Source organism: Rhopilema esculentum, chromosome 15, assembly GCF_057945365.1.
Source record: "Rhopilema esculentum isolate cy_ngs chromosome 15, ASM5794536v1, whole genome shotgun sequence".
NCBI lineage: Eukaryota > Metazoa > Cnidaria > Scyphozoa > Rhizostomeae > Rhizostomatidae > Rhopilema > Rhopilema esculentum.
Genome location: NC_142829.1, coordinates 1,290,415 through 1,316,568, shown reverse-complemented (window position 1 = coordinate 1,316,568; position 26,154 = coordinate 1,290,415). Strand labels below are relative to the sequence as shown.

The window sequence follows — 26,154 nt, the reverse complement described above, 5'->3', positions numbered from 1 at the left end:
TTACTTGTGCATATGAAATCATGCAAACTGTTCATCGACTCTAAAAGGCTAATAGAATTTGCTCATTCATTGAAAATCAATTGCATAATGAAAAGTTAATTCATGTTGCCAGGTAAGGTATTCGCCCAGTCAAACATATACTGGCTTGCTAAAAGGGGCTGACCCCCACCCCCCCCCCCCCCCCAGAAAAATTCTCCCTTAATTCTAACAAGAGCATAGTCTCAAGCGTACGTGTACAAACCAAGGCTTGTTTTACCATCAGATCAGAATAGAGGAACGTGGATAATTTTACTGTGACATACAGTTGCCAACTGCAGAGCATTCACAGCATATAAAGATAACCTTTTGCATTGTTTGCACTCTGATGATGATGTTAAGTTCATAAAAGGTTTAATGCATCTTTTTGTTGAAAAGCTGATGCTTGGGTACATTAACCTGGCATAAATGCTGGAAGGTGGTATGTGGGTCCTGACAGCTGCTGGCGAAACAATTCAAGTACACCAGATTTTAGAGCAAGCCAAGACAATCGCATATCGTTAGCAAACAGTACGCAGACTAAGAATGCATAAAATGCGTTTTTTATCTTTCTTAATACTTCGTCATGTCATTCAGGCCGTTGTTGGACCACCACATCGCTTTAGTTGATTTTTAATAGTGTCTTACTGTCATTTAATCCCTGCATAATTACTGCTGCACGGTAAGCCACTAATAACCACTGGAAACCATTTGCTTGGAAGAAAAGCTAACGATCGATATCTCCATTTCTTAATGACATTATATCTTTTTTACTCCAGTTAGACTCGTCACTTCGAAACACGCCTCAAATATCATACAAAAATAATAATCATCATCAAAATAGGATTGGCTTTGACCTTAAAAGCAACGTGAGTGGGAATTTCGTACTCCAAACATTCGTAATCTAAATCTAATTTCGTAGTTTTTCAGCATCAACGAGTTCAACTATTTTGTTTGCTACTTTCCTACGCACATGTTGAGCTTGCGTGTTTCACTTTCAACAAAACTTTCTCTGAATTTCTTTCTTTAGTTTTTATAGTTTCTCTTAGTTTTCTTTTTTGTCCAGTCTTTCTACTGTACTGTCAAAGTTTAGGCTGACCATGCATCAAAAAAATGTATCTTAGATGCAAAAAGTTTTTGTCGAGGAGTTTTTTGGGAGAAACTCTAGAGAAAGCTCCTGAAAGGTTTTTCCCGGAGCTGTTTTCTGTAACTATTCTATCAGGAGTTTGTTTGCTTCGATGAACAAAATTCATGAAAAACGAATGTAGTTAGCAAGAATTTATTGCTCATAGTTCAAAGAGATTGCATAACTCTCGTTAAATTCTTTTTTGTCCCCATTGGTAAAGGAAACATTGGGTTTTTCTAGCTTCTTATGACTTTGACATAAATGCGTTCCTAATTGTTCTTTTCTAGCCTCTTACCCATAATGCTTAAGAGGGAACAGTAGCAACACTATGGAAGTAAACATGCTATCTAGAAATAATGCAGCGTCGGAGGCGGATGTCGTTTGAAACGCACAATCAGTGATCAGATCAATCAAACGCACAATCAGTGATCAGATCAGGCAGAGATATTCAGTCATTCTAATAATAAACGCTTGCATTTAAGAAAAGCCAATTAACTTTTTCGTCTAGAATGACGTAAATTTCAACCTTTGAAAGTAACGAATGAGGTTAAGAGTGGACCTAGAGGTGGAAGGAGAAGGCCAAGAGGAAGATCAGTAAACAAATGGATGGACAACATCAAAAAGGACACGGAAGTACTAGGAATAAGAGCAGTGGATGCACTAGACAGAGAACGTTTGAAGAAAATTATCTAGTCCCCGACCTGGCAACATTCTGGCAGTGGGAGACAAATATTATGATGATCATGAATATGTAAAACTGAACTTGGCTGTGATAAAGAATGAATCAGTTTTGTAAAGTATTAAGTATACGTTTTGCAACCAGTGGTGGTGGTTTGAATAAAAAACCGTAGAAAGAGATGCACAGCGAGTTATTGGATCAGATGATTGTCAGATTACTTTATTGGTATAACCTGGATGTCTTTGACGTCAAAGAATTTGAAAGTGAAGCAACAGCTCTTTATGTTTTGTTGAAACGCTTCCAAACATGTCGACTTTACTTTTCTGTTTGCTTGTAAATTGTGACAGCTGGCATGATAGAAACCTTGATGACGGAGCCTGGCTCGAGAGTGACGTCACAATGATAATGGAAAAGGGTGTAGACGAATGCGATAGGTTTACTTGCAAATTCATTCATTTAAAGTGCTTGGGTTGTTCTTTTCTTAAAAATTACAGGATATCGTTGCTTTGCTGTGTGTTCCAGGACAGACTAGGAGTTTCCGTAGGTCTTTTGTCTAGAGAAAATAAGTGCCTCCTCTTGCTTCCAAAATTAATTAAAAATCGTCTGCAGGAGTACTTAAAAGCAATAACGTGGAATTAACCCTATGTCAAATTTCCAATATTTATGCTTGGAGATAAAGTTTTGAAACTTGTTTCTTAAAGCAGATAGTTAGGCTTAGAAGGGATTACTGAAACCATTGACTATGCTGAAACAAGGGTATTCAGTTATATCATACCATTTAATTTCTGCAGATTTTCTCCACTTCATCGTCTGCTGCCTTTAAGGCAGTATTAAATGGAGCTGGGGCTTAAAATTAAATCAGCTATTAATGGAACGTTGTATGTAGATCGATTCCAAAACTGCTAGATGGAAAGACGACCGGGCTCTGCCAATTATTTGAAACATGTCGTCATTATAGAGTTTAGCACAATCTGGGTTGTCTAAAAGATGTTGACCGATGGCAGAATCACTTGTTTTAACAGAGTTTCTAGACCTACAAGATCGAAGAGGCTGTTCTCTTTGAAGGGCAGTTTTGTTTCTTATGTTGGAAGGAACATGCTGTTTTATCCTATCCCCCAATCTTTGGGTTCTGCGTCCTTGTAGCCGCCATGTTGTAGACAGAAGGAGCTCGTTTTCTCTCTTGGACTCCAGTCGCAATTTTTCTTTAGGCACGCAGCACTGATTGGTCACTTATACCGGTCTTGTCCTTGCGTTTTTCTGATTGGCCTATTTCGATCCACAACTGGGTATATATTTTTCATCGTGTTTTTTAAGGACTTCATTCTGACGTTTTATGCTCTGAGGAGTGTCAGACGAAAAAGCTTTTAGTATGTCGTAAAATGTTTGCTTTTTTCAAAGCCATTTTCAAGTTCTGTACAGTCATAAAACTGTTAACGTTGTATGTCCCTTTTGAATCTTTAGAAAGCAATACTTTCATGTTCCAATTAATTGAAATACAAATGGAGTTGCAAGACTTGGTCGATGCTTTGAAGAAACATGTTATCAATACCTAGAGAAAAAAGGAATTGTTTGCAAAATATAGTTGCCGTTTTAGCAAAACAATACGCAAGAGATGGCCTCGCGGAGTTAAATGCGCAGACTCCCAAATATGAAATCTCCCAAATACCGAACATTGTATTACAATGTCATAACAAATGCGAGGTCTCGTTTTGATATTAACATGGTCCTATCCACTACGTAGAGAACAGAAAAGGGCATGTGACATAATGGAAACGTGAACACTAGAGGCCTTTAAAAAAGGGGGCTTTTTCACTACTTTTCTTTTAAGAAAAAAAAATCAACAAACTGAGAAATAAATATTTATTTTTGGTTGAGATACTTAGCGCAACAGAAAAAAACAATTACCTATATAATGACTGTACCTAAGTATCATAAAATGGTGTGTATGAAAACAATGTGCATTTTTCGAGGGGGCGTATGTAAATGTAGGGGATGATAGGCTTTGCCAAATGGAGTTGAGAAATGCTGCATAAGTTCTAATATTATTTCTTTAATAATTTCAACAATCTGTAATTACTCAGGTTGAAAAATTTTAGCAAAATGGTTTACAGGTTGAACTGAAATTATGTGTCGACATGCTGTGCTATAATGTGATAATGTTAAGTTCCCACAGTAAAAATCTGTAGCCTGTTTTACGCTTAAACTTTTACTTCTCTTGCAGTTTTGTGTTAAATTCATTGTATGTTATGTTTGATGGAATTTTGTATGTAATAAAACTAAAGTGCAAAAAGGAAAAGAAGTGTCAGAAGTGGGATTCGAACCCACGCCCACAAGAGTGGACTGCGACCTGAACGCAGCGCCTTAGACCACTCGGCCATCCTGACATGCCTTCGATTGTTGACTATTTACATCATAATCTCATTATTTTTCTTAAGATTGCCTTGTTAGACATCAGTTTCGAACTCACTTTTCTCAGCAGATTAGTTAATTACAGGTTACGTCTTACTATATAAAGTTGTTGATAATCGTTAATTACAATAATTGAGAATTACGAAATAGCTAAGGTAAAACAACATAAATAGAGTTAAATCAGCCGATGAACACATGAAAAACTCAAGAAAGAGCTATTGAAGTCATATGCCCTGTTGACGCGAGTTGACGATTTTACAAATTGATTTTTGTTTGAAAATTTAACAATAAGAATCAGCAAAGGCTACATAAGCAAAATCAAAAGAAGAACAAAAATAAAGAATAAAGGTAAAAAATAATACAAGTAAAGGGTTTTGATACGTACTAATTTTCCAATCAAGCTAAATTAGGTTATGTTTTTTAAAAGGTATTGCTTCGTTCTATTTCTGAATAATATTTTATTGTTGGCCTTTTTCAAGTCTAATGGCAGTGAATTCCAAAGTTTAATCCAGCCATCCAAGAAAACCCAGCCATTTTTGCAGACTTAAGGTGCTTTTTCAAATTCAGATATTTCATTCAACAGCAATTAGTTATAGTTAATTTAAGTACCGAAAAATAAGATGTTTTTGCTAAATTTTGGAGAATTAAATATCAGGAAATATGAAATAAACATATTGATTTAATGTCAGTAATAATTACAAAATGAAAGCTGTAGGACATGTTGGAAAAAATTATTAGAGCTATCTGGTCACATTCCCCTGTTTGTAGTGAATTTAGGTAATATTAGAATTTGAAATATGAATTTACAAAATTAAGCAACAAATTAAAAAACATGTGAGGCTGAAATTTTGCGAAAAAGTAATTAAGCCAGGCTGAAACTTGGGTCAAGTAATCTTATAAAAAGCATGCAGTTTAATAGCATTTCAACTTGGTGGTGAATAGTTTTTTAGTTTCGATTTTTTATTTATTTCAAAGGGTATAGATCGTTTTAAGTTTTTGAGCCTTCAAGATTATGTATTAATGGCACTTGAATGAAATAATTTAAACAGTAAAGAAACATTGAAATCTTTGCCACTATCTTTCTTCATTATTAAAATCACGCTTGCCTTGTTTGTTCAAGCCGTTTAGAAAAAATAAAACTGTCAATTCAAGCCTAGCAATTTTTTTTATTATTTCTTAAATTTCACCAATTTCGAGTCTCGATATTCTTATAAAACGTGAAAGGGAAGTGTGCATTTTTCTCAATATTCCCTAACTCCAAATTTTCTTGTTTTTGGAAAAGTTTATGAAAGTCAAGGCTTTAATATAGAACGATATTTTTATTTGTATTTGTTTCCACCTAGCGTCCGAAGGTAGTTTTTAGGACACTGAGAAGCTATGCTTATGGAGTAGTGTCCTGGTCCTTCCTCTCGATGTGACCACACCTCGTGATTCCTACGCCTGGAATTACAGAGAGCTGGCGACTCTCCCCACTCTGGGTGAAAGTTTGGTCATGCCTGGGACTCGAACCACGGACCCTTGGGTCTGTAGTCAGCGCCTCTAACAACTGAGCCATCCTCTAACGGCGAGAATAATTTCAGGAAAAAATTCATTAAACCATATTATCAATAACTTGATTATCAGAGTAAACCTTGTTGATTTCAGTTCCAAATTGCCAAACCTTGACGCACGTTTATTGAATGGTTCAAGTGGACTGAAGACATTAACAGTCAAATTTTAGCTTTCTTAAAATCTTTTTTATATGTTTGTTTACCAAGGTTTTCACAGAATTCACCGATTTCAAATCTACCACTCTTCAGATTAGTGCTTAAATTTTGCATTTCGCATTTTGCAGGCGAGACGTAAATTTGAAATATCAGCGTCCTGGTTAGATTTTGATGTAACAAGTGCATGAAAAGTTTAATATTTGCGAATAACTTCTTTATCTTCGCTAAACTTACCAATTATCATAAACTTTTAGCGACAATACCTCATTTCATGCCGACTTTATATCTACAATATGTAATCAGGCCATCACAGCATCGGTTCATTTTCACAGAAGGCAAGTATAAAGGAAATTCTAATAAGGATGGAAATATATTAGACTTAAATTGGTACTCACCAACCAACGATATTATCTCAATTCGGACGAAGACAAGTGTTTGGCAGAGCTGCATTCCGTCTTGTTTAAAGCAGTACAATGTTTTGACGAGCTACACTGGCCTAAGAAAATGGATGATTCGAAATCACTGTGAAAAACATTCTTCTTCCCTGGACTCAACACTCACTGTTATCAAAAGAAAAGATCTTTTTACAATCGCTCGACAAAACATCTCACGTTTGGCAAGTGCGCACGTGCAAGGGAACGATAACATACAGGGAGTCTAGATTTTTAATTCTTTGATTTAAAGTTGCTATTTAGAATTACTAAAAGAAAAGCTAGTTTAGGGCAAACATTTACAAACGTACATGCAATACAGAAGAATACAATACAGAAGAATACAATTGCTTTTCTTTCTTTTCAGAAGTAAATGAAATGCACTGCAAATATTTTTAGCTAGATCGCTAACTATTAAGAAAGCACATCAATCTAGATACAGAAACACTTCTGGGAAAATCTGCAACGCAAGAAAAGCATTGACAATTTGGCAGAAATTAATAAAACATTGAATGGTTTGAAACCCCTTTTTATGGAAGAAATATTTTCCATAAATGAATGCCCATATAACTCAAGGAACTCCCAATTTAAAACAGCGGAGCCATATTACAAAATATAAAAATTTAATACCGTACCGTACCGTACAGATGAAGCCCAATACGGAACTTAGTTCCAAATGAGATGAAATACTTCCTTACTATACAAGTGTTCAGGAAAAAATATCAGAATTTTCATCATTCAATTGAACTTCTGATCTTTACAAGGAATACATATGCAGCATCGGTTATTTTTGGTTAAGATTATATTTAGCGTTGGTAATTTAAATTAGTTGGTTGACAACATTTGTCAGAATAGTACAATGTACAATAGTTGTGTATAGTATAATGTACAATATTTGTGTTGTCACCAATTATAGCAAGAAAAATCATTTAGAAATTCAGTTTTAGCCAGCCTATGCTGTTTATTTTTACTGCAGTTTTATTCTTTAATTGTCGAAGAATGTTCTTCAACTATTTCCAATGCTATCCTCTAGTCTCCATTGCATTACTTTCCAAAACAATTCTGAATACACATAGAGAGCTTCTACTGTTTTTTGTTCCATTTATTAAAGTTTTTGTTGTATCATTCATTAAAATTTTGTACAATTGAAGATTTCAGACCTGAGCTCTATCTCAATATCTTTTAAAGCTGCTTCATTCCAAGATTTTTATATTATTAGAAGAATAAGTTTCGAGAAGCTTTCAGTATACACCATTGCAACCTAAGTATTGCTGCTGATTGTGTATACCAATAGCATCCATACCAACAAGTATTAATTAAGGTCACTGAATCAATTTAGAAACAAGCTGGATTTTGAATCGAATAGTTTTCGAAGAAAATCATAATTTTGATTACTCGCAAATTTTGCTTAGGTCTTCACAAGTATATCAAAAACAGTGGCACGTCATTCATTTAAAGAGAGCTTGAGGTTTTCTGCAATTACTGAGATCCCGATGTCTTTATCTAAAGATCAGTAGAAAACTCGAGTTTCTATCAGTTGAATTATAAAGCGGCTTTTGCCATCGCATCTCAGATCAATCACTGCCTATGCAAGTTGATAAAATTCAACCACATTGCCTTTTTGGTTATTGGATGCAGGATGCATTGCATCAATAATTGACACTGGAGTCGCTGAAAACCATCAGCAAGATTTTAACGATGCGGGTACAGAATGAACATTTTGTCAATAGTTTAGAGGCACAGAATTACAATTCTGGTTTTTGAACGCAAGAGAAATTGCTTTGATAATTGAGATTGAGGATGCTGAAATCCAACAATAACACTTTAACGGTGCGGAAACGAAATCGAAAATTTGTCAGTAGTTTAGTGGTACAGGTTAGGAATAAGAGAAAAACAAATTTTGCTTCCATGCTGTCAAATGAAAATCTATTGCGATAAACCACACAGTGATTCATCAACTGCGAATATCGGTGACATCACATCATAGATGTGGGCGATTATAAATGCAATTATTTAGATTTTATTGCATTTTACAAGTTGAAGAAGCGAGTTACTCAGGAAGCTTGGCAACGCGGTGGCTCCTGTAAAACCACCTTTCATCGCTTACTCATCGAAGAATGTCGTGCTTTTTCAACCTGTAATGGTGAACTGCGAAATAACATATCTATTCAAGACAGTCATTTTACAAACTTGAAAAATAAAAAGTTCCTTACAAACATGATGAATTTGAAAACTACATTTATGAAACAGTATATTGCAAGAAAGTCTTAATATTGAAGAAATCAAGTGGCAGCGCAAACCATAATTAGTACCAAAAAATAAATCGAGCATAGTATATCAGACAGACAACAAATAAAAACTCTTTGCATATGGATAAACAAAGTTTTATAATCTTCGTCAGATTTATTTCTTCGTTTTATGTTTATTTGCTACAAATTTAGAAAGACACCTTCTATCTATAGTTAGTAAATGAATTCTTCTAATGCTAAGAACAAAAATCTTGGCACATTCAGTTAATTTAACCTGAGTTCAATTGAACAGATAACGCATATAATACAGAAATATTACATGCTCAATAATACAGAAACAAACCGTATGCCTTTGACAGACAGCATCAATTTACGAAGTATTTCATCAGAAAAGCTTGATTCAAACGTTGTTTAACCACTGTATTTAACAGTACACGGTTGCTGCGGAGGAGGCACCCCAGCATCCTACAGTGTCGTTGTCCTTATTTCGTCATTAGTGTTTTCTAATGCTACCTGAATGTAACTATAATGTCTCTTTATATGTTTAAACGCGACCGGTGAGTCGGGAGCTATAATCGTATTATTATTTTCATAACTACCTACTTCACCGATCGATTCCCCAGCATCCATATCCTCGACGCCGTTATCCTTGCTTTCACAATTCTCATTATTTTGGGAACTATTTCGGTTAGATGCAATTGGCTTCTCCTCTCTTCTGTTCGCCATTTTGAAGCTCCCTTTTTCCCTTGATGCTCTTCTCATGAATGTTAGAGCAATTCCTGCTGCACGCCAGTGTCGTCTCGTCAAATTTCGTTCAAATTCCCTTTGAAATTCTCGCGTTCTCCAGCAATAAGCAAACGGAGAGATAATGCTTGAGAAAAAGGACATCACCTTGACAATAAAGCCAACGTGGTTCTGCGCAGAACTACTGAATAAAACAGATATGCAACGACCGCAAACGTTTTCAACAAAATAGTAAATTGCGATCGGTCCCCAACAAAGAACAAACACGCCTACAAGCAGTGAAGCTGTCTTAGTTGCACGAAGCTCTAGTATTTTCACGACTCTTCTTGAAATTTTCTTTTTGACTGAAACAGCTTTGCTGCATCTTTTGCGCTGCGGGTCTTCGGCGACACGTAAGGCAATCAACCAAATCCAAGCGTAAGTCAAAGTTAGAAAGAGAAAAGGCACGAAAATCGCTAATACTATCACGGTCACGTTCCACGATGGCCACGGATTATACACGCAACCGTCGTGGTCAGGAACGTTTCCGAATGGTAAAAGATCAACTAAAACGACCAAAAATGTTTCAATTGCAACACCGACTGTCATAGTGAAGCGATTGACAATCGATTCATACCGCAGTGGCAGTCTGATAGCGATGATGCGATCGACACATACCAGGACCAAATTCAATGTCAGCAAATGACCGCACACAAAATACGGAAAGCGGAACACATCGCAGATCCATTTTGGTTTATAGGAAAAGTCTAAACGTTTTATACAATATGCCGGAACGACTACGAATCCTTGTATCAAAGCTGTTATAAGGAAGCTGATAATTGGGTAATTGGCAGGCTTTAGGAGTTGGGGGCTCGAGAATATTGTGGCTAACGTGAGCAAGTTTACGATGACGATTGCAACCCCAACGCCAGCCAAAAGTGGGATCACTATGAACATCGATATCATTACGTTTATGTCATCTCATCACGTAGACATAAAAGATGGACGTGATCTGAAATAAGCACAAACTGCCGATTTAAAGGATCTATAACAATTCAGAACATGTTGCCCGTGGATATTCTATGCCTGATACTTCTCACTTAATACCTCTTTACTATCCAGTCTCCCTTCAAAAAAGAATGAACACAACGTGAATCAGCTGATGGCTAGCTACCACCTTAAATGTTTGGAGACTTGCCACCTTGACTTGAAACGTCTATCTTGACATCTGCAACATCAAATGGAATTAAATCTATGAGAAATAAAGACATTTGCGTAAGAATGGTCTGCCATTAACTTTGACAGCAATCATTGAATTTTAACACGTCATTAAACGTTAGAGAGGTGCAATCTAAGCGAAAAACACTTAACTAATAGATGAAAAACATGTTAAAAGATAGAGAATATTTTAATAAAATATTAACAAAGGCTCCGACAAATAAATTTAATGTTCACCAGGATGTCAATTCATTCATTTTTCAAACTTTCATTGCAACAAAAATTAATAATGCACATGGATATATTTTATTCTAAAGGATTAGAACGGAAATCTTGTTACCAACAATTTTCAAAGGTTACAGTCAGAGAAAAGAGACGGTAGATTATGACATATTTTTAATAATTTCAATTTAAATATATCAATGGAGTCTTATCCGGAAATTCCGTAAAGAAATTCCTTAAATGATAGGAGAAAGATTGCGTGCATTTATAGAATTTCATTGGCACGAACAAGATGATGATAAACCATATTGAAGGAAAATCATCAGAGTTAAACACAAATATAATAGAGCTTCATAAAAAACGTGTAAAAATGCGTTCTGTTGTGGAAAGGTGCGGGATGCAGACAGAGCTGAGGAGACCCTTCAATCGACATTAGGCAATCAAATATAAAAAAGTTAGTACAGAGAAAACAAATGAATTTAGGACTAAGATAGATACACTAACTGACGTTATTCTTGCAAGACACAGGGAACTTTTGCAGCCTTTTTCCGTGGAATTAGAAGTACGAGGAAAGTGGTGCAAAAATAAATCAAGAAGTCAAATCTGCATATCAAAAATATGTCCTATTATCAGTGTCATTCGCATACATAATTCATTTAGAAAATTGTGTTTTACCTTAACTCCAAGTCTGGACAGGTTTTTAGATGAACTGCGATAAATGAGGAAACTTTGTCGTAAAACTTCTTCCTTTAGAACTCGCGCAAATTCTAAAGAGACAATTTTCAGAAATAGGCATGAGTGTACTAATACTTGCGAAGTACTAATTCATACGATGCATGCCAATTACCTTCTTGCCAACAAGCTTATCACGCAGGACCAAATTGAAAACAAAGAGTGGTTGTATAATGCTTTGGAAATTGAAGACAATAAAAGAATATCGAAAAGATTTTCATTAGCAACATTGAATTTTCTAATGGAAATGAGGAGGACGCTAAGCCTGAAGATTTCTCCGACAAGAGAGTTACAGAAGTTCCCTTTTTGTGAAAGACCTGACTCAAAGTTAGAATTTTATGATTTTCATTATAATGACAAGGTCTACGAATATCGAAATTGACAAAAAGGCATCAGGTGCATGCGTTCAGGTACTCCAAAGCACCTGAGGCCAATATGTTAAAAAAATAAACTTAACTGTTGCATTTGCAGTAGTATTTTTCGTACAAACGAGAATTATGGTGCGTTTGAGAGCATGAATTGTATATTTGAGAGCACATAAACTATTTTCCATGATGTCTAGATGAAATTGACGAAAACATGATTATCCCCTATCAGATTTTTATCAGCGAAAAAAGACATTTGTATGTAGAATGTGCTCTTTTAGGATTTGGAACCTGGTGTTTTGTTCATCTGCTTTACGATTGTTTGAGGCTCCAAGGAAGCCCACACTGAATTAAATGTAGAACTAATAATGAGTCTGAGAAAGGACAATAAAATTATATACGCTGTTGAACAAAAATGGAAAACAACAAGCGAGTGTACACCAACAAGGAACCCTTGAATAATGATGGAGAGTCTTAGTGCTTCCCGATTGCCCGGAACCTTTCCGAGGGGCAATTCACTCTTGCAAATAGCGTATGAAATTTCGACGAAAAAAAGATTTCCAGGAATTTTCGTATAAAACAAAAGAATTCTGCTAAAGTCGCACGTCATTCCCACTTTCAACATTCCCTTTGCAGTACGTGTAAAGGCCGATTTCCATTTGACATTTTTTGTACGCGCGGGCGTAGCGCTCAAATTTGAGCATGCGTAGATAAAATCAAGTAGTCTCGATTTTGCGTCCGTTGTGAGCGCCAGAAATTTGATAGGGTCTCAACTTTTTTGTGCGCTCGGCCACTTGACAGCAGCACTTAACTTCGCATGCTCAGATTTGGGCGCTACGCCCGCGCGCACAAAAAATGTCAAATGGAAATCGGCCTTAAGTCTGATTTATGCTGAAATCGAGGAGACTTCGCGACCACAAGTAATTTGTTGTGTCCAGAGCAAGACAGCTGACCGTAGCGCCAATTTGCAAGTCAAAGCATTGGAGAAAATCATTCATGAAATTAAAGCTTAAGGTCAATGAGTTTGAATCAAGGAATTACACATACTATCATTCATAATAGCTTTAGTTTACACAAACATTATGCAGATGGAATCAAATCGTTGTTATAATGGACAAATTTCACCCGCTAATCGTAGCAGTAAAGCCTAAGCGCCCGGCCTCCACTGTTAACGAAACAAAAGTTTTCTTAATGAACAGAGACGTGTAAACGGCTGTTTTCGTCAATCTTCAGAAATTTGATTTATTTTGAACACTGGACTATTTTAAGCTGCAAGAAATTTAAAAATGAGCTATTTTAAGCTGCAAGAGGTTTTCAAATGGCCGTCTTATTATAACTTTCAAACGGAGTTATTCCTTTATTAGATTCAAACGATTTATCTCTTCAAATCAACCCTATATCCTCGTAATCATTACAGATCCTGCACTTTCAAGCCTTCGACAATATGTTATTTTTATTTTAAGCTACCATTACAATCTAAAATTACTTTATTATCCAGATTTTATAAAATAAAAGAGAGAAAAACGTTCTCTGCTTGGTTTTCAAACTTTATATCGATTAAAAAATATACGTATTAAAACCCCACAGGAACGTGGTCTTTTCTTGGTCTTTGTTCGGTGCACTGGAAATTCTAATACATATGCAGATGGTGCATAGCTGAGCCTGAAGGTTTCGTCAACAACAGAATTTAAGTGAAGCATCAAATCCGAAAGAATATTGCAACGGGCTAGGAAGGAGAGTTTTTAAAGCAATATAGTAGCGATTCAATATAGAAAGTATGAATAATTTAGTAAAAACACTAGACTGCCAAGGATTAAATGAAGGCACTTAACTAGCAGTATGTCCAAAGCGACTTACCAAATGACATCTATTGACGAATTATCATTTTGAGATCATAAAAGCGGTCTTTATATATGAGGAAACAATGAATCCAGTTTAAGCAATTAGACTCATGCCTTGTAATTACTTGATATGACTTAATTCTATCTAATTTATACCAATTTTTACCCATATTTTATTATCTTTATGAACTGATCGACTGGTGCTTTTCCTAGCTTGCTGAACATTTTCCAGCTGAATTCAACCCCTGAAAGTTACCTATTTCTGTATGCTAAACAAAATAACTTTAAAATATGAAATGGGCGTATTAAAAGAACTGTTTTATGCTCGTAAATGCTCCCAAAATCAACTGCTTTGAACATCTTTAATAGATGAGGTAAACAGATATAGAATTACCCAGAGCTCTTTCTCGCCAGGGCTGTTTTACTTTAAAATATTTTCTAGCCTTTTTTGTAAGCTTTGAGAACTCTTTCACAGATTTGATAAGGTCCACCTGCTCTCTGGAAACTTCCTTAAACGCGTACTTGTTAACGAAAGTGCTGCAAAAACATCCATGCTATTTGAAAACATCAAGAAAAGCTATGCTAAGATGGGTTCGTCTCTCATCAACTAAATCTAAATAAAAAAAATTTCATACTTCTAGCTCGTCATCTAAAATCCTTTGACAAATAGGTTGATCGCGTAGCCTCTGATCTTTGACATCTTATGAGAAGTGGCTACTCCTTTCGGCTTTTAAAAGCTCTGCGTGGACAACCTTCACGAAAACAACGCAGTGCAATACTGTGAAATTAATAAGCCAACGGAATATGAAAAACAATTGGTCTAAGTCCATATATCTGCGCGAAAGTCTTGCTTCGAAACTAACACCGCCAAGTCAGAACAGATGTTTCTTCCTTTTGCAGAAATGGCAGTAAAAATTGTGTTTATAAATAATGGATTGACAAAGGCTGAAGAAACAGGGGGATCAAGCATACTCTGATTCAAGAACTGAAAACACGACTCTAGATTCTAAAACAAATGGCCTTGCTTGAAGCTCATACATTTTGGCGTTAAGTTGGTATGATAATTCTGGAGATTCTGATGCGATAAGTATGAGATGCCATAAGATAATAACTGAGAACGAGGCAATTCGAAAATAGATGCGACAAAGGATTAAAGAGGGGATCAAGATGATCATTTGACTGGCGTTTTAAATTTGCCGTTTAAGCATCTACCCCTTTTATGAATATGAGTTTTGACAAAAACAAGAAAGAAGGAAAGAAGACAGAAAACAATGTAATATAAGTGTTATGCTGTCACATTGAAATTCTTTGACTGAGCTTAATTAAAGATTAAGTTACCAGAAATTATTTATAGCGAACCCACCACTACAATTTATCAGTTGAATATTAATCATAAACGTTAAAGATGAAACTAATAAACGGTCTTTCCCGACATAACTTTGATATTAAATGGTTTGCCATATCTAATGTTATTGAGGATTAATGAAAAGAGTAGGTGAATCACTAACTTATGTCATAAAAACATACTATAGAACTTTAATCTAAGAAGCAGACGCAAAGATGATATATCTTTAGGAGGGCACATCTATAAAAATAGATTAAGAGAGGTCAGATGATTGTTGAAAGTATTTTTAGTAGAAGGAAGATTCAGCCAGATGAATGAGAAAACAAGTCATGATAACTTGAAAAAACAGCGATCGTATGACAAACAGTTGTAAATAGGCCAATGACTGGGACTAATTGACCAGGGTCAAAATACTCGTCTCTACGCGACAGAGGCAGACTCGGGATAGGCCTCTCAAAACATTTCATGTGGGCCTCTTGGATTTTTCTTCCTTTTAAGCTTATGTCATTTACAACATCAGATTTGTGAGAAGAAACAAGTAAAGTAAGGCCCCTAGCTGTCTCTGCGACACTCATTTCCAACATATAGTAAGTGATGATCTCATTTCCAACAAGAAACTATCAGCATCAAAATTTTCTACCCCTAAAAACTTGATTTTTCCGCCCTATGAAAATTCCTACAACACCCCTGAGACACGATAAGGGTGGGAAGGACTATAAGATCGATGAATTCTACGGATAGTTATAGGAGTATATTTTTGAGGGCCTCTCGGGGGTTATGGGGAACATGGGAACCTGCCATTTTTTATATCGAAGATCATTTTAAGAACATTTGAAAAGGTTTTAGGGAACATTCAAGAAACATATTTGTTAAGAGAGGAGATTTTTCGAAAATGTTTAGTGACCATGGGAGCACAGACCTCCTTCTCCGGGGCCTCATTTTTGTGTGGTTAAGATTAATTAACATACGAAAAAGTGGCTTAAAGTGGTTGATTGATTGACTGGTTGGAGAGAAAAATTGATTGCAAACCTGACTGAATGAAAAACTGCATGATAAGTAAGGCAACCAAAAGTTATGCGAAGAAAAAACAATAACGGTGAAAAATGCAATTTTATTAAACAAAGCTTGTGATTAAAACCTGGACATCAAAGCAAATGCTTGAAACTTGCGTTTGAAAATCAGTTGTTTTACCAAACCTAACTGAGAAAATACCTCATGCAAACATATTCTAAGCAACCATGGACATATTTTACACTGCGAGAGACAAGGTATGTTGAAAATTGTTGACACATTTGGTCGAAATCATTTGTAACACTCTGCGCTTAAGCTTAAAATCTCGATATTTGTGAGTTGGCCTAGAAACGGTGGTCAAAAATGATTGTTTTGGTGTTTCTCGGGTTGCGTATGACAGCTGTTAATTTTACTATGCTGTTTTTGCTTTGAGAGGGCTTGAAGAGCTTTCTTGTCTCAGATAAAAACAGAATGTAATGGACGCATGTGACGCAAGTATTCTACACACGCATTCTTATAATTTGGGCCAGGTTCAAACATAGAACATTTAAGGAGAAGAGGCGCCTTTGTCTGTCGCGTATTCCAGCATAGGGGAGAGACGTATTCCCTCTGACATAGTCTCAAAGAGGCACAGCCCAGGCAGGGGTCTGGGGACCCAAACAAATATTGCCCTGCCAAATCAAGGGGTGACGCACCAAAGACCGAGATATAACTTTTTGTTTAGGAGGTCCAGCCCTGATAAATAAGTGTAACAGCAGCCATATTTTACAAAATAAAAGTGTTTTACTTTGCTACTTTAGTTTCCAAGACCCCCTCCCGCCGGTATCTCGTTCCTTGGTTAGCAACCAACAATCCCTGGACCCCTGGGTCCGGCCCTGGTCAAAGTAATTTTTGAAGAGTTTTAGCCATAGTATTTAAGCAAAATGAGTTGGCGAGTTAAATGAAGGGAACAGGAATTAGTATGCAAGTATCGTATCTGTAATGCTACAACGAACGTGCGACCCATAGTGTACCCCCTTAAATGAACTGTTTTGGAAAATCAAGTTAAGGATACAATGAATAAGCAAAAACTCACAAAAAGGGGAAAAGCAGAAAAAATTGCACCAATGCTACAGATAAACAGAACGTAAAAAAACAATAAATGTACCTCTCATGATGATACCTTTTTCAATGGATTGTCTCGAAAAAGAGTTTCATGTACCATTGTCTTGAGTAAAAAACTAACGCTGGGTAAGAAGCGAAATCTCGAGCTGAAAAGCAATGCAAGACTTTATCATTTGAATATCGTCGCCTTTTGGTCGCTGCTATTATTGCAAAGGACAAAATGGCGCCCGTGTTAGGCTTTTGTGTTTCATCATTAAATATTGATATAAGAAAAAAACAATTGCCATTCTTCGTAATTTCTGAAAAAAATTACAAAAAAGAGAAAAACTATCTTTCTGCAACACAAATTTATGTCTGCGTTGCTAATCTATATAACGCGAAGTTTGAATTTGTGGATGGGGTTATTCAAGAGATTAGGCTAAGCATGAGCGAATCAGTATATATGCAAGGTAGGTGCTGAAAAGAGTCGAGACTCGGATTTTCAGTGATATAGAATAAAAATTGATGGTGTGAAGAGGAAGTGCGGGGTAAAAAGGAGGAAAGAGATGGGTTGAGCAAGGAAAAATTGGAGGAAAGCATCAGTGGGGAGTCAGGAAAAACAAGCAGATGTCATCTACATACAATTAACTTTGCCCTATAGATTTGGAAAACGATCGTCAGGAATGACCCAGGGAAAAAGATTTTGATAGAGGTCAGAAGTATTTACAAAAATCGAGATGATCAGTTACTTTGGGTACTTTGAGAAAATTTAAGACTTTAATAAGCTAGTTGATTATTTTGGAAACATTAAGATTATCTTTCCTTTGATGAAGCATTCAAACCATTTTTCGATCAAGATTCGCTGGCAGAGCCAGCAGTTTTTGATGAAATTTCCTTCTGTGTTATTGTGGCATCCAGATCCTCGATCTGGGTGAAAAACACCATCAACGATACAATAGCAACAATAAGATTTCATATCAGATGCTCTAACTTGATGGTAAAACTTCACTAAAAGATGAGGATACTCGGTGATTAAAATTCTTGATTTTTATCACGAATTAATTGGCGAGAACTGTGTTCACTAATTGCTTTTCATCCTTAAAACCACAAAAGGGCGATTTTCATGAGTTGAGATGATGACAAATAGATTTTTGGAATCTTATCTCTATTTCCATTAGAAAAGAATAGCTTTAACATGTTTGCTGTCTGCGCGAATCAAATCCAGTTTGCGTATCATTTTTGGTTTCCTCGCCAAGCAGTGGTTTCGACATCCACGGGTTGCCTCAGCTTCTAATCAAATTTTCATAGTAAGATAAGGTTTTTAGCGAAAAAACTTCGCTAAGATGGAAGAGCTGACGTTTTCGGTAGCGTATGCAAGAAGGAAGTTTAGATAGGATAAAACAACAAATCAAATTGAAGTATAAAATCGATTTCTAATCAACCAAGCTGATGTGATCATTGCATGAAACTCAGGCTTACATAACAAACATGGGCAAAAGATCTAGCTTTAAATAAATTCGTCAGTTCAAGCCATTCCATATATCACTTTGAGGTAAAATGTTGTGCATTGTACACTGCTTTCCTTTCTAGAAGAAAAAGAACCAATCGGTTCCAGACATTCATCCTTCAATCGTTATTAGGGTCCTTGGTCGTTATTATGGCCCTTAAAAATTTGGCTCACCGCTAAAATAGGGGTATGCAGTCCTCTGACATCATCCAGGAGTGGTAAGCAAATGAGTAGTTACTTGTTCATAAATGTTATCGTAACGATACTGAACCTGTTTGTGAGCTTTCGAACCAGGGATGTATCACAAGGAGCAATCCGTGTGCCTTTTTTTTCATTCACTTTTCCAGCGAACACAAAGACACAGTTTATAACGTCAATGAATAAACAACAGGATCTACCAGAAAGTGGGAGCACACAATTTTTTCTTTTACTAGAGGAAAGCATAGCCTGTGAATGATTTCATATTTTAAACAGAGAAGTCCCTTGAGAAGCGGTCACAACTAGAAGATTTACGTTAAATCTTCGTGAATGTAGTCTCTTTCTTTGCAGATCTTCTGCAAAAATCTCTTTCGCTTTCATCAAAACACCAGCGAGGTGCATCCCGTGCTCTTCTTCTTTCCTGCTTAAGAAGCTGTTAAATAGACGGACGTAAAAAGCTCGCATAAATGTCATCTGATTAAACGACTCTATATTTATAAATACATTTTATTAAGAAGAACACAAATTCAGATGAACCTTTCAATTGATGCAATTATACAGTGACTTAACCAGGTGATTTTCAATAGCTTATAGCTTAACTCTAAAATTCTACACAATTGAATTATCCAATTTCATTGCTGACCTACTAAATGACAATTCCAATTAATCTGAATTTAGATGAGCTTGTGGCTGTCTGTTTTCTTTACACCAAATTCTGCAACGATTTAGCAGTGAAATTTGTTTCACATGAAAGCAAATTCAACTTCCAGGTTTTGAGGCATCCACATATCTTACTCGGCAAAAAGACAAAACAAAGACATTATTAATAAAATCTACTTTCCGAATTTGATGCAGGATTTTCAGGATGACATCGAGATCTTCAGTGTCACTATGTCCTTCAGCAACTGGTTTATGATAAAAATTTTGTTTATAGAAACTGTGTTTGGCTGCTCTGAATCAATAAGGGAATAATAATTGCTAGACTAATGTTTGTTGTGCCTTTAATTCCATCCCTTCAACTTTATTCTATCCAAGTCCCTTTGCCGGTTGCAGCCTCTTACTACATGGGATATTAAGCCTTTTTTGATAAAGCATTTATGTACTTTTGGTCATCACTTTAGGTTCGCATTGATAGATTTTCGCTGATTGTTTGATACAGGCTTCTGATTTCTTTCTTTATTTCTTCACATGTTCTATTTATGTTACAGCTAAGACGAAGTTGGATTTACGGGTTTTAATCTGTGTGAAAATGCAAGTCTCAAAGAAAACAGGCGTATCATGAGGCATAAACGTTTCTGCAATTACGCAGGTCTTCAAATTTAATGCCAAACCAGACCTAAAATTTCGAAGAATCTGCTCATCTTTGGCGATAATCAGCTAATTGAAACTGGATATCCAACAGCGCCAGACATTTAAATTTGACGGCTGGACCATGAAAATTTTATGTCAAACACTCTGCAAGCAACATGTTATTACATCTTGGGTATATGAAAAACTTACAATTTCCGTTTGCTCTAACCAAACATGCGCTAATTTTAGAATATTTTCATTGAGACTTGACGAAAAAATTTGATTATGGCTCAAAACTGAAAATGTTTATTCATTTCGATGGCTTTTCTGTAGCCAACAGGTGCAGAGGAAAGTTTTTACTTGTTTTGCATGCCAGTTGGAATTCTCTTTTGATATTCACACTATTACCGAGATTTGATGATAGCATAACTCATAACGCGCCACCTTATTTTGTTTAAACCATCAAATTGTTAGTTGGTATTCAATAGTACTGCTTCTTCGCAATATCATAAAACGATGGAAAATATTTCTTTTCAAGTATTGCCTAAATTTTACTTCGTGTCCAGGTCCACTTTTCCGAACTCGGATACTGTGTTTCTCACAAATGTTCAGTTAGGCATCCCATTTCTGAATTGCGTTTTTGGAGATATATGCAACCTGATTCTTTAGTTTTCTGTTTGGATTTGCAGTTCGCTTTATCAGGACTTCAACCAAATAAGGCTCTTAAAAGCATATACCCATTTCCCTTCCATTCTTAAAAGCAGTTTCAAAATCTAGTTGTGATACGTCACATTTGAGATAACATCGCTAACACAGAATATAATGGCTCGTTAAAATAGAGTCGTTTGATTCAATTCATCAGCTGCGACGACCGCTTTGAAAACATTCTCTTTCATTTCCTTTAGACCAGAATCAAACAGGACTACAATACTGGTAATAAAATTTGAAACTTTTCAAAATTACATTTCTAGCAGTATTGTGTTGATAGCAGTATTGGTTTAGAGGCCAAGAAAGTGATGTGATAAAAATGAAGGATTTTTTATATAATTTGAGATATTCTATAAAGATTTTGTCTTTTCCATGACAAAACCTAATAAAACCAACTTAGATGGACGAAAATGAGATAAAACTAACCTTTGTTAATTTACGAGTCTTGGCCGAGCCATCGCCCAGTGGATTTCCCATACGCTTGAAATAAAAAAACTGTTAATATCTGTTTGGAAACGTCAATTTGGAGGGAACCAAAACAAAACTCTGGGCCATCATCTAATAGGTTTTCCTTCCGCATACAATGAAACTTTTTAAATCGTGACGTCAATCAAAGACACCTGGAGTGTCAAGTATTTGTATTGAAAGCGTGTATGGACGTGAGTATTACTCTTTTAGCAAATACTACAAATCAAACATCTTCAAACCCAAAATATGAGCGAAGCTCACCAAAAACAATCTTTGGAGAAATTGTACCTGTGGAGTGAGTGAACCTTCAAGTTTGAAATGAACATTCTCAATCATCTTATACAATCAAGCAGGTTTATAAAATTGTTCTGCTCCCTTAACTATACATCATCCCTTAGCTATACATCATCCCTTAACTATACATCATCCCTTAGCTATACATCATCCCTTAGCTATACATCATCCCTTAGCTATACATCATCCCTTAACTATACATCATCTCTTAGCTATACATCATCCCTTAGCTATACATCATCTCGCCCTCTTGATATTATGCAAACACACATATTTCTCCTTTTCAAAGGATGTTCTTAGATTAATCTACTGGCAGAAGTCATAGAAATTTGTACTTAAGCCTGGTTCCCATAAAATAGTAAGAGGGTCTGCGACAGTCTGCATCAGTTTGCGTTGGTCTCCCAATTTTAATGGGAAAACTTTCTTTCGATCGTCACGACTGCGCTGACCGTGAATTGCAATGGTCGGGAGAGTTGATGTGAGCTCAACTTTCCCGACATTTACGACTCTTCCGATCAAAGAAAATTTTAATTGAAATATGGGTCGCCAGTCATTTGGGTATTAACCAATCATAGGAAAGTGATTTGGCGCGTTTTTGCTTGCTGTTGTTTTGTTGTAAAAATATTTTATTGCTTTCCGGCAGTTGTCAACTTGTCCCCGATCAATGGAAATACTTTTTGATCGTTAAGGAAGATGGAAGAAGAGATCGGCGACACGTTTCCGACCCTTACGGTTTTATGGGAACCAGGCTTTAGATTAATCGAACAATTTGTTCTTAGATTCATATGTTACATCACCAACTTCATCTCGCAACCTTGTTATTCAACAACTCCGAACAATAATTTCAGATTAATCTATTTGTTGAATTGGTGAAACTTTCCGAAAACATATTTTGACATGTGGCAAAGTTTCGACGAGAAAACGTGGGCTGTCACCATCACATTTCAAAATAATTAACAAACAAAATGGGAGAGTTTGACGTAGAACGCAGTCTTCTGTAACAGGTGTAGACAAAATTGCAATAAAAACAATTTTAAAAATAAATGCAACAACTGGGCGTTTCAGCGAAAACTTACATTTGTAAGCCCATGATCTACGGCTTAAGGTGATTTTAACATTTTCTATGTTGTTAGGAGGTGGAGATGGAAGCCTTAGATAAGGCGATTGTTTCTTTAGCATAGAAAGAAGACCTTCTAATGCATACCACAAAGCTCCTTTCTGGTGCCTTTCTTATTCAATATTTCATAATAAACATTTTCCATTTACCGAGCCAATGAACTGGTTGTATGATACTGCTTCTTAAGACCTTGGGGTTAAGAGCACCATGGCTCTCGCAAGCAGGGTTTGCATAAGGCATATGAATCATGAAACTATGGGCTAGAGATTTCCAGAAGGATCTCACATGCTTCAAAGTCAACGAGGGAAAAAATAGCTAATACGAACAAGAGTTTGCCCATATAACAGCAGCCTGCTGAAATTATCCCTGAAAATGTTTAAAATTGCACTCACGAAATTATACCCTTAGGGGTCTCAGGCGACCAGGGAAAATATATCTGATTTCCTTGGAGCAATGTCCCTGAATGAACTATAGATAAGAGAGGAACGCACAACGAATAAGAGAAGGGTTAGAGAGTTGCTGACGACAGGGTACGTATAGACTGTCTCTTTCTCAGCTTTGTCCCTTCACAGGAACATTCAACAGTAAGGGGACAGACTTAATTGCAGAAAACATGAGAAGTTCAAGATCTTCCACAACAAGAAACTCCCCTTCAAGTATACCAACAAACAAAAAGATGAAAAAATCAAAAAGGGGCTCGTGTATTGGCGTAACGGAACAGTTTTGAGCCCTTAGGAATACTTTGCTTGGGGGCCCTTTCACAATGAATTTTTTTCAAGACGATCAATTTGAGCTTCGAAAAAGACCTCTCAGCGGTAGCTACAGTGACAGGAATTGTGGCGAAAAGAAAAAAAACTTTGTAGACTTGTGGAAATGAAGAGCTGACTCGACTTTCCAACATCAAATCAGCCAAGTCTACAGCTGTCAATTTCTCTTTTATTTCCACGCGAAGCTCGTTAGCAAATGCCGCAGCTCTGATTCGAAGTCCTCTGTAGAAATATTTGGGGAACAGGCTCAGCAAGTTGTTTGATGGTTTGGAGATGTCTTCGTTGGTGGCTTTTGCTTGAGGGTTTGGAAATAAAATATCAAATGTTGAAGTAACCAGATCTTGGCCAGAAAACCTTTCTTTAAGCTGCATCAAAGCAGTATCGACGCTTTTAAGAAACATATTGATTTTGACGATTAAGAAACACAATAACGGACCTTCTACTTCTAGTTTTTGGCTTGAAATCAACTACTGTGTGCCAAGCACTAGCAAAAGCAGACGCAAATTGCTTAACAGAGTCCCAGGACTGGCGTAGCACAACAAGCTCAGAAATAGAGCAACATATCAATCGAGATGCAACAACTAAGTCAATTTTTGGGGATTGCAATTCACGACAAGTTGTGCCGAATGCCTGTAGAATTCGTTCCTAAATTATAATAAAAAGAACGAATTCATAAGAATCCATCCTTTCTCTGAGTCTCTTTGTTTCATCTTGCTCATTTTTGTTTTTTGATGTCGGTAATGCGAGTTAAAACTGTCATAATATGTGGATATCTATCACCGAATATGTTTAATAGAAAAAATTAAAAACATTCTTCAATGTCCCAAAGAAATCATCATTCTCTGGTACTGCCCCCCTGAGTCAATAATGACCAGATTCAAGTTATGGCTGCCGCCAAGAACAAATGGAACAGGGCTATCAACCATATTCTTTATCAACGTTTGGACACCAAAATGTATTCCACGGCGTTAACAAAACATTGTTTTTTCAATATATTTTCATCGATCGTGTCAATCTGCATTCTTTCCAAAACTTCATTCCTTTTTTTCTATTTCCACAAAACTTTTTGGATAGCATGGGTTCACAAGGGAGTTTTTGAGTCCAGGGGAACACATCCCTGAGAACTTGGAGACGACAAAAATCTGGAAACCATCATGAATTATGTTTCTTATTGCCATGAATGATATAAAACATTAAAAAGGCATTGGGGATAAATATCTATTTGAAAAATGTCTTCCAAGATTCGGAAAGAATATAGAAATATAAGTGAAACAAGCATAGTTATTTCCCGGGTGCCGTTTTACTTAAAACTCCTATTCCAAATATCTAAATCAACGTTAATTAACTTAAACATCTTTCAAAATGCTGAGTGTGTTCACACTCGCTCACTTTTAAGATCCACTTGTTCAGGACTTGCCATTACAGAGGTCATTAGCAATGTCACAGTCAAAACATGACAGACCGCTGTAGCTTCACCCTGCAGTAAAACGAGAAAGGATGTTTTCCAGGTAAAACACCAGCAGCACCAATAAAAATCTACGCAATAGCAGAGTACAACCCGTGGTATGAGATCCGTTTTGTATAGAACTGTGCAGTGTGAACAAATAGCTTTGATCAACAAAAGCAGATGGTCGCTGTAGTATGAAAATCTTTCGGTTATAGATTTACTTTGATATCAACGTTGTGGAATAGCGTGGGGTCCCAACCACCCTAATGCAATTCAAGACAAGAGCTAAAATCATTCTGAGTTGTCGAGTGTTTTCTGAAGGCATTTGACTCAGTGGAAAACTCGTCGGTTCTGTAAAAGCTTCATTTTTCGGTATAACCGGATTCGCATTAAATCTATCTTTCTGGACGCTTTCAGTATGTCTATTATAACAATGTAAAATCAGTACTCCAACTGTGAAAAATTAGGGTACCACAGGGGCCAATTCTCGGTCCAATGCTGTTCTTTATTAAATTCAATGGTCTAGTAAAAGGGTTGATGGTTTTACTGTTCAAGCGTATGCTGATGATACCGTGATATACACAAGTCATTGAGACATCACAGTTAATGTAAACACTTTATAAGCTGATGTAATTATTTTAAAATTGCATGACAAAAGATCGTTAATTAACCTTAAAAAAGAAACGACAGAGAGTATACTGTTCAAGACTGTTTAGCGGCTTTGCTCGATGGCGATTTGCAAGCAAAATTTCACAACCACCTGATAAACTTTACATCTAAATCAAGTATGATCATTGGCAGAAGGTAGTTAAAAAGGTTCCAGCTCGAATCAAGCAAGAATGAGAAAACAAGGCCAATGTTTGCTGCAAAATTGGTGCGCAGTTTTGCCAACGATACAATATTGCTCAACGGTAATCTTTAAAATACCGGACACAATAATGCAGAAGTGTGAGAGGCTCTGGAAAAGGGCGAAAAATATCGTTTACAATGAGGGAAATCAAAGGAGAGAGCATATTCTGCAGTATCCTCTAGCAAAAGAAAATGAAAGCTGCATTTATAATCTTCAAATGACTACTTAAAACAAGAATTTCAGCATTTCCATCATACGCAGAGGAAATAAGCTATAATTATAACACAAAAACCAATAAATCAGCCTTCCGATTATCACAGTTAAGAACTGAAGCTATAGGAAAATCGTTTTGG

General features: G+C 36.3%; 2 protein-coding genes and 1 non-coding gene across 5 annotated transcripts in view; all 3 read right to left on the bottom strand.

The window, feature by feature from the left end:
- LOC135685658 (monocarboxylate transporter 10) overlaps positions 1-6,472 on the bottom strand; it is a 62,809-nt gene extending 56,337 nt beyond the window's left edge. For all 3 annotated transcript variants that reach the window (XM_089112711.1, XM_089112708.1, XM_089112710.1), the window contains exon 1: positions 6,331-6,472. The gene's annotated coding sequence lies outside the window, so the exon portion shown is untranslated. The remainder of the gene's footprint in view (positions 1-6,330) is intronic.
- Trnal-cag (transfer RNA leucine (anticodon CAG)) lies at positions 4,121-4,204 on the bottom strand. Its single transcript has one exon. It is a non-coding gene; the product is annotated as a tRNA-Leu (tRNA).
- A 507-nt stretch (positions 6,473-6,979) lies between the features above and the next one.
- LOC148958421 (adenosine receptor A2b-like) lies at positions 6,980-26,151 on the bottom strand. The gene is made up of 2 exons (XM_089112714.1): positions 17,220-26,151; positions 6,980-10,590 (listed from the first exon to the last, which is right to left on the bottom strand). The coding sequence occupies exon 2, from the start codon at positions 10,302-10,304 to the stop codon at positions 9,081-9,083; it is 1,224 nt and encodes a 407-aa protein (XP_088968840.1). The 5' UTR covers positions 10,305-10,590; positions 17,220-26,151; the 3' UTR covers positions 6,980-9,080.
- Between the last annotated feature and the right edge of the window lie 3 nt (positions 26,152-26,154).

Bases quoted from the DNA above. Each gene is read 5' to 3' on its own strand.
- LOC148958421 (XM_089112714.1), bottom strand. From the start codon at position 10,304: ATGATATCGATGTTCATAGTGATCCCACTTTTGGCTGGCGTTGGGGTT.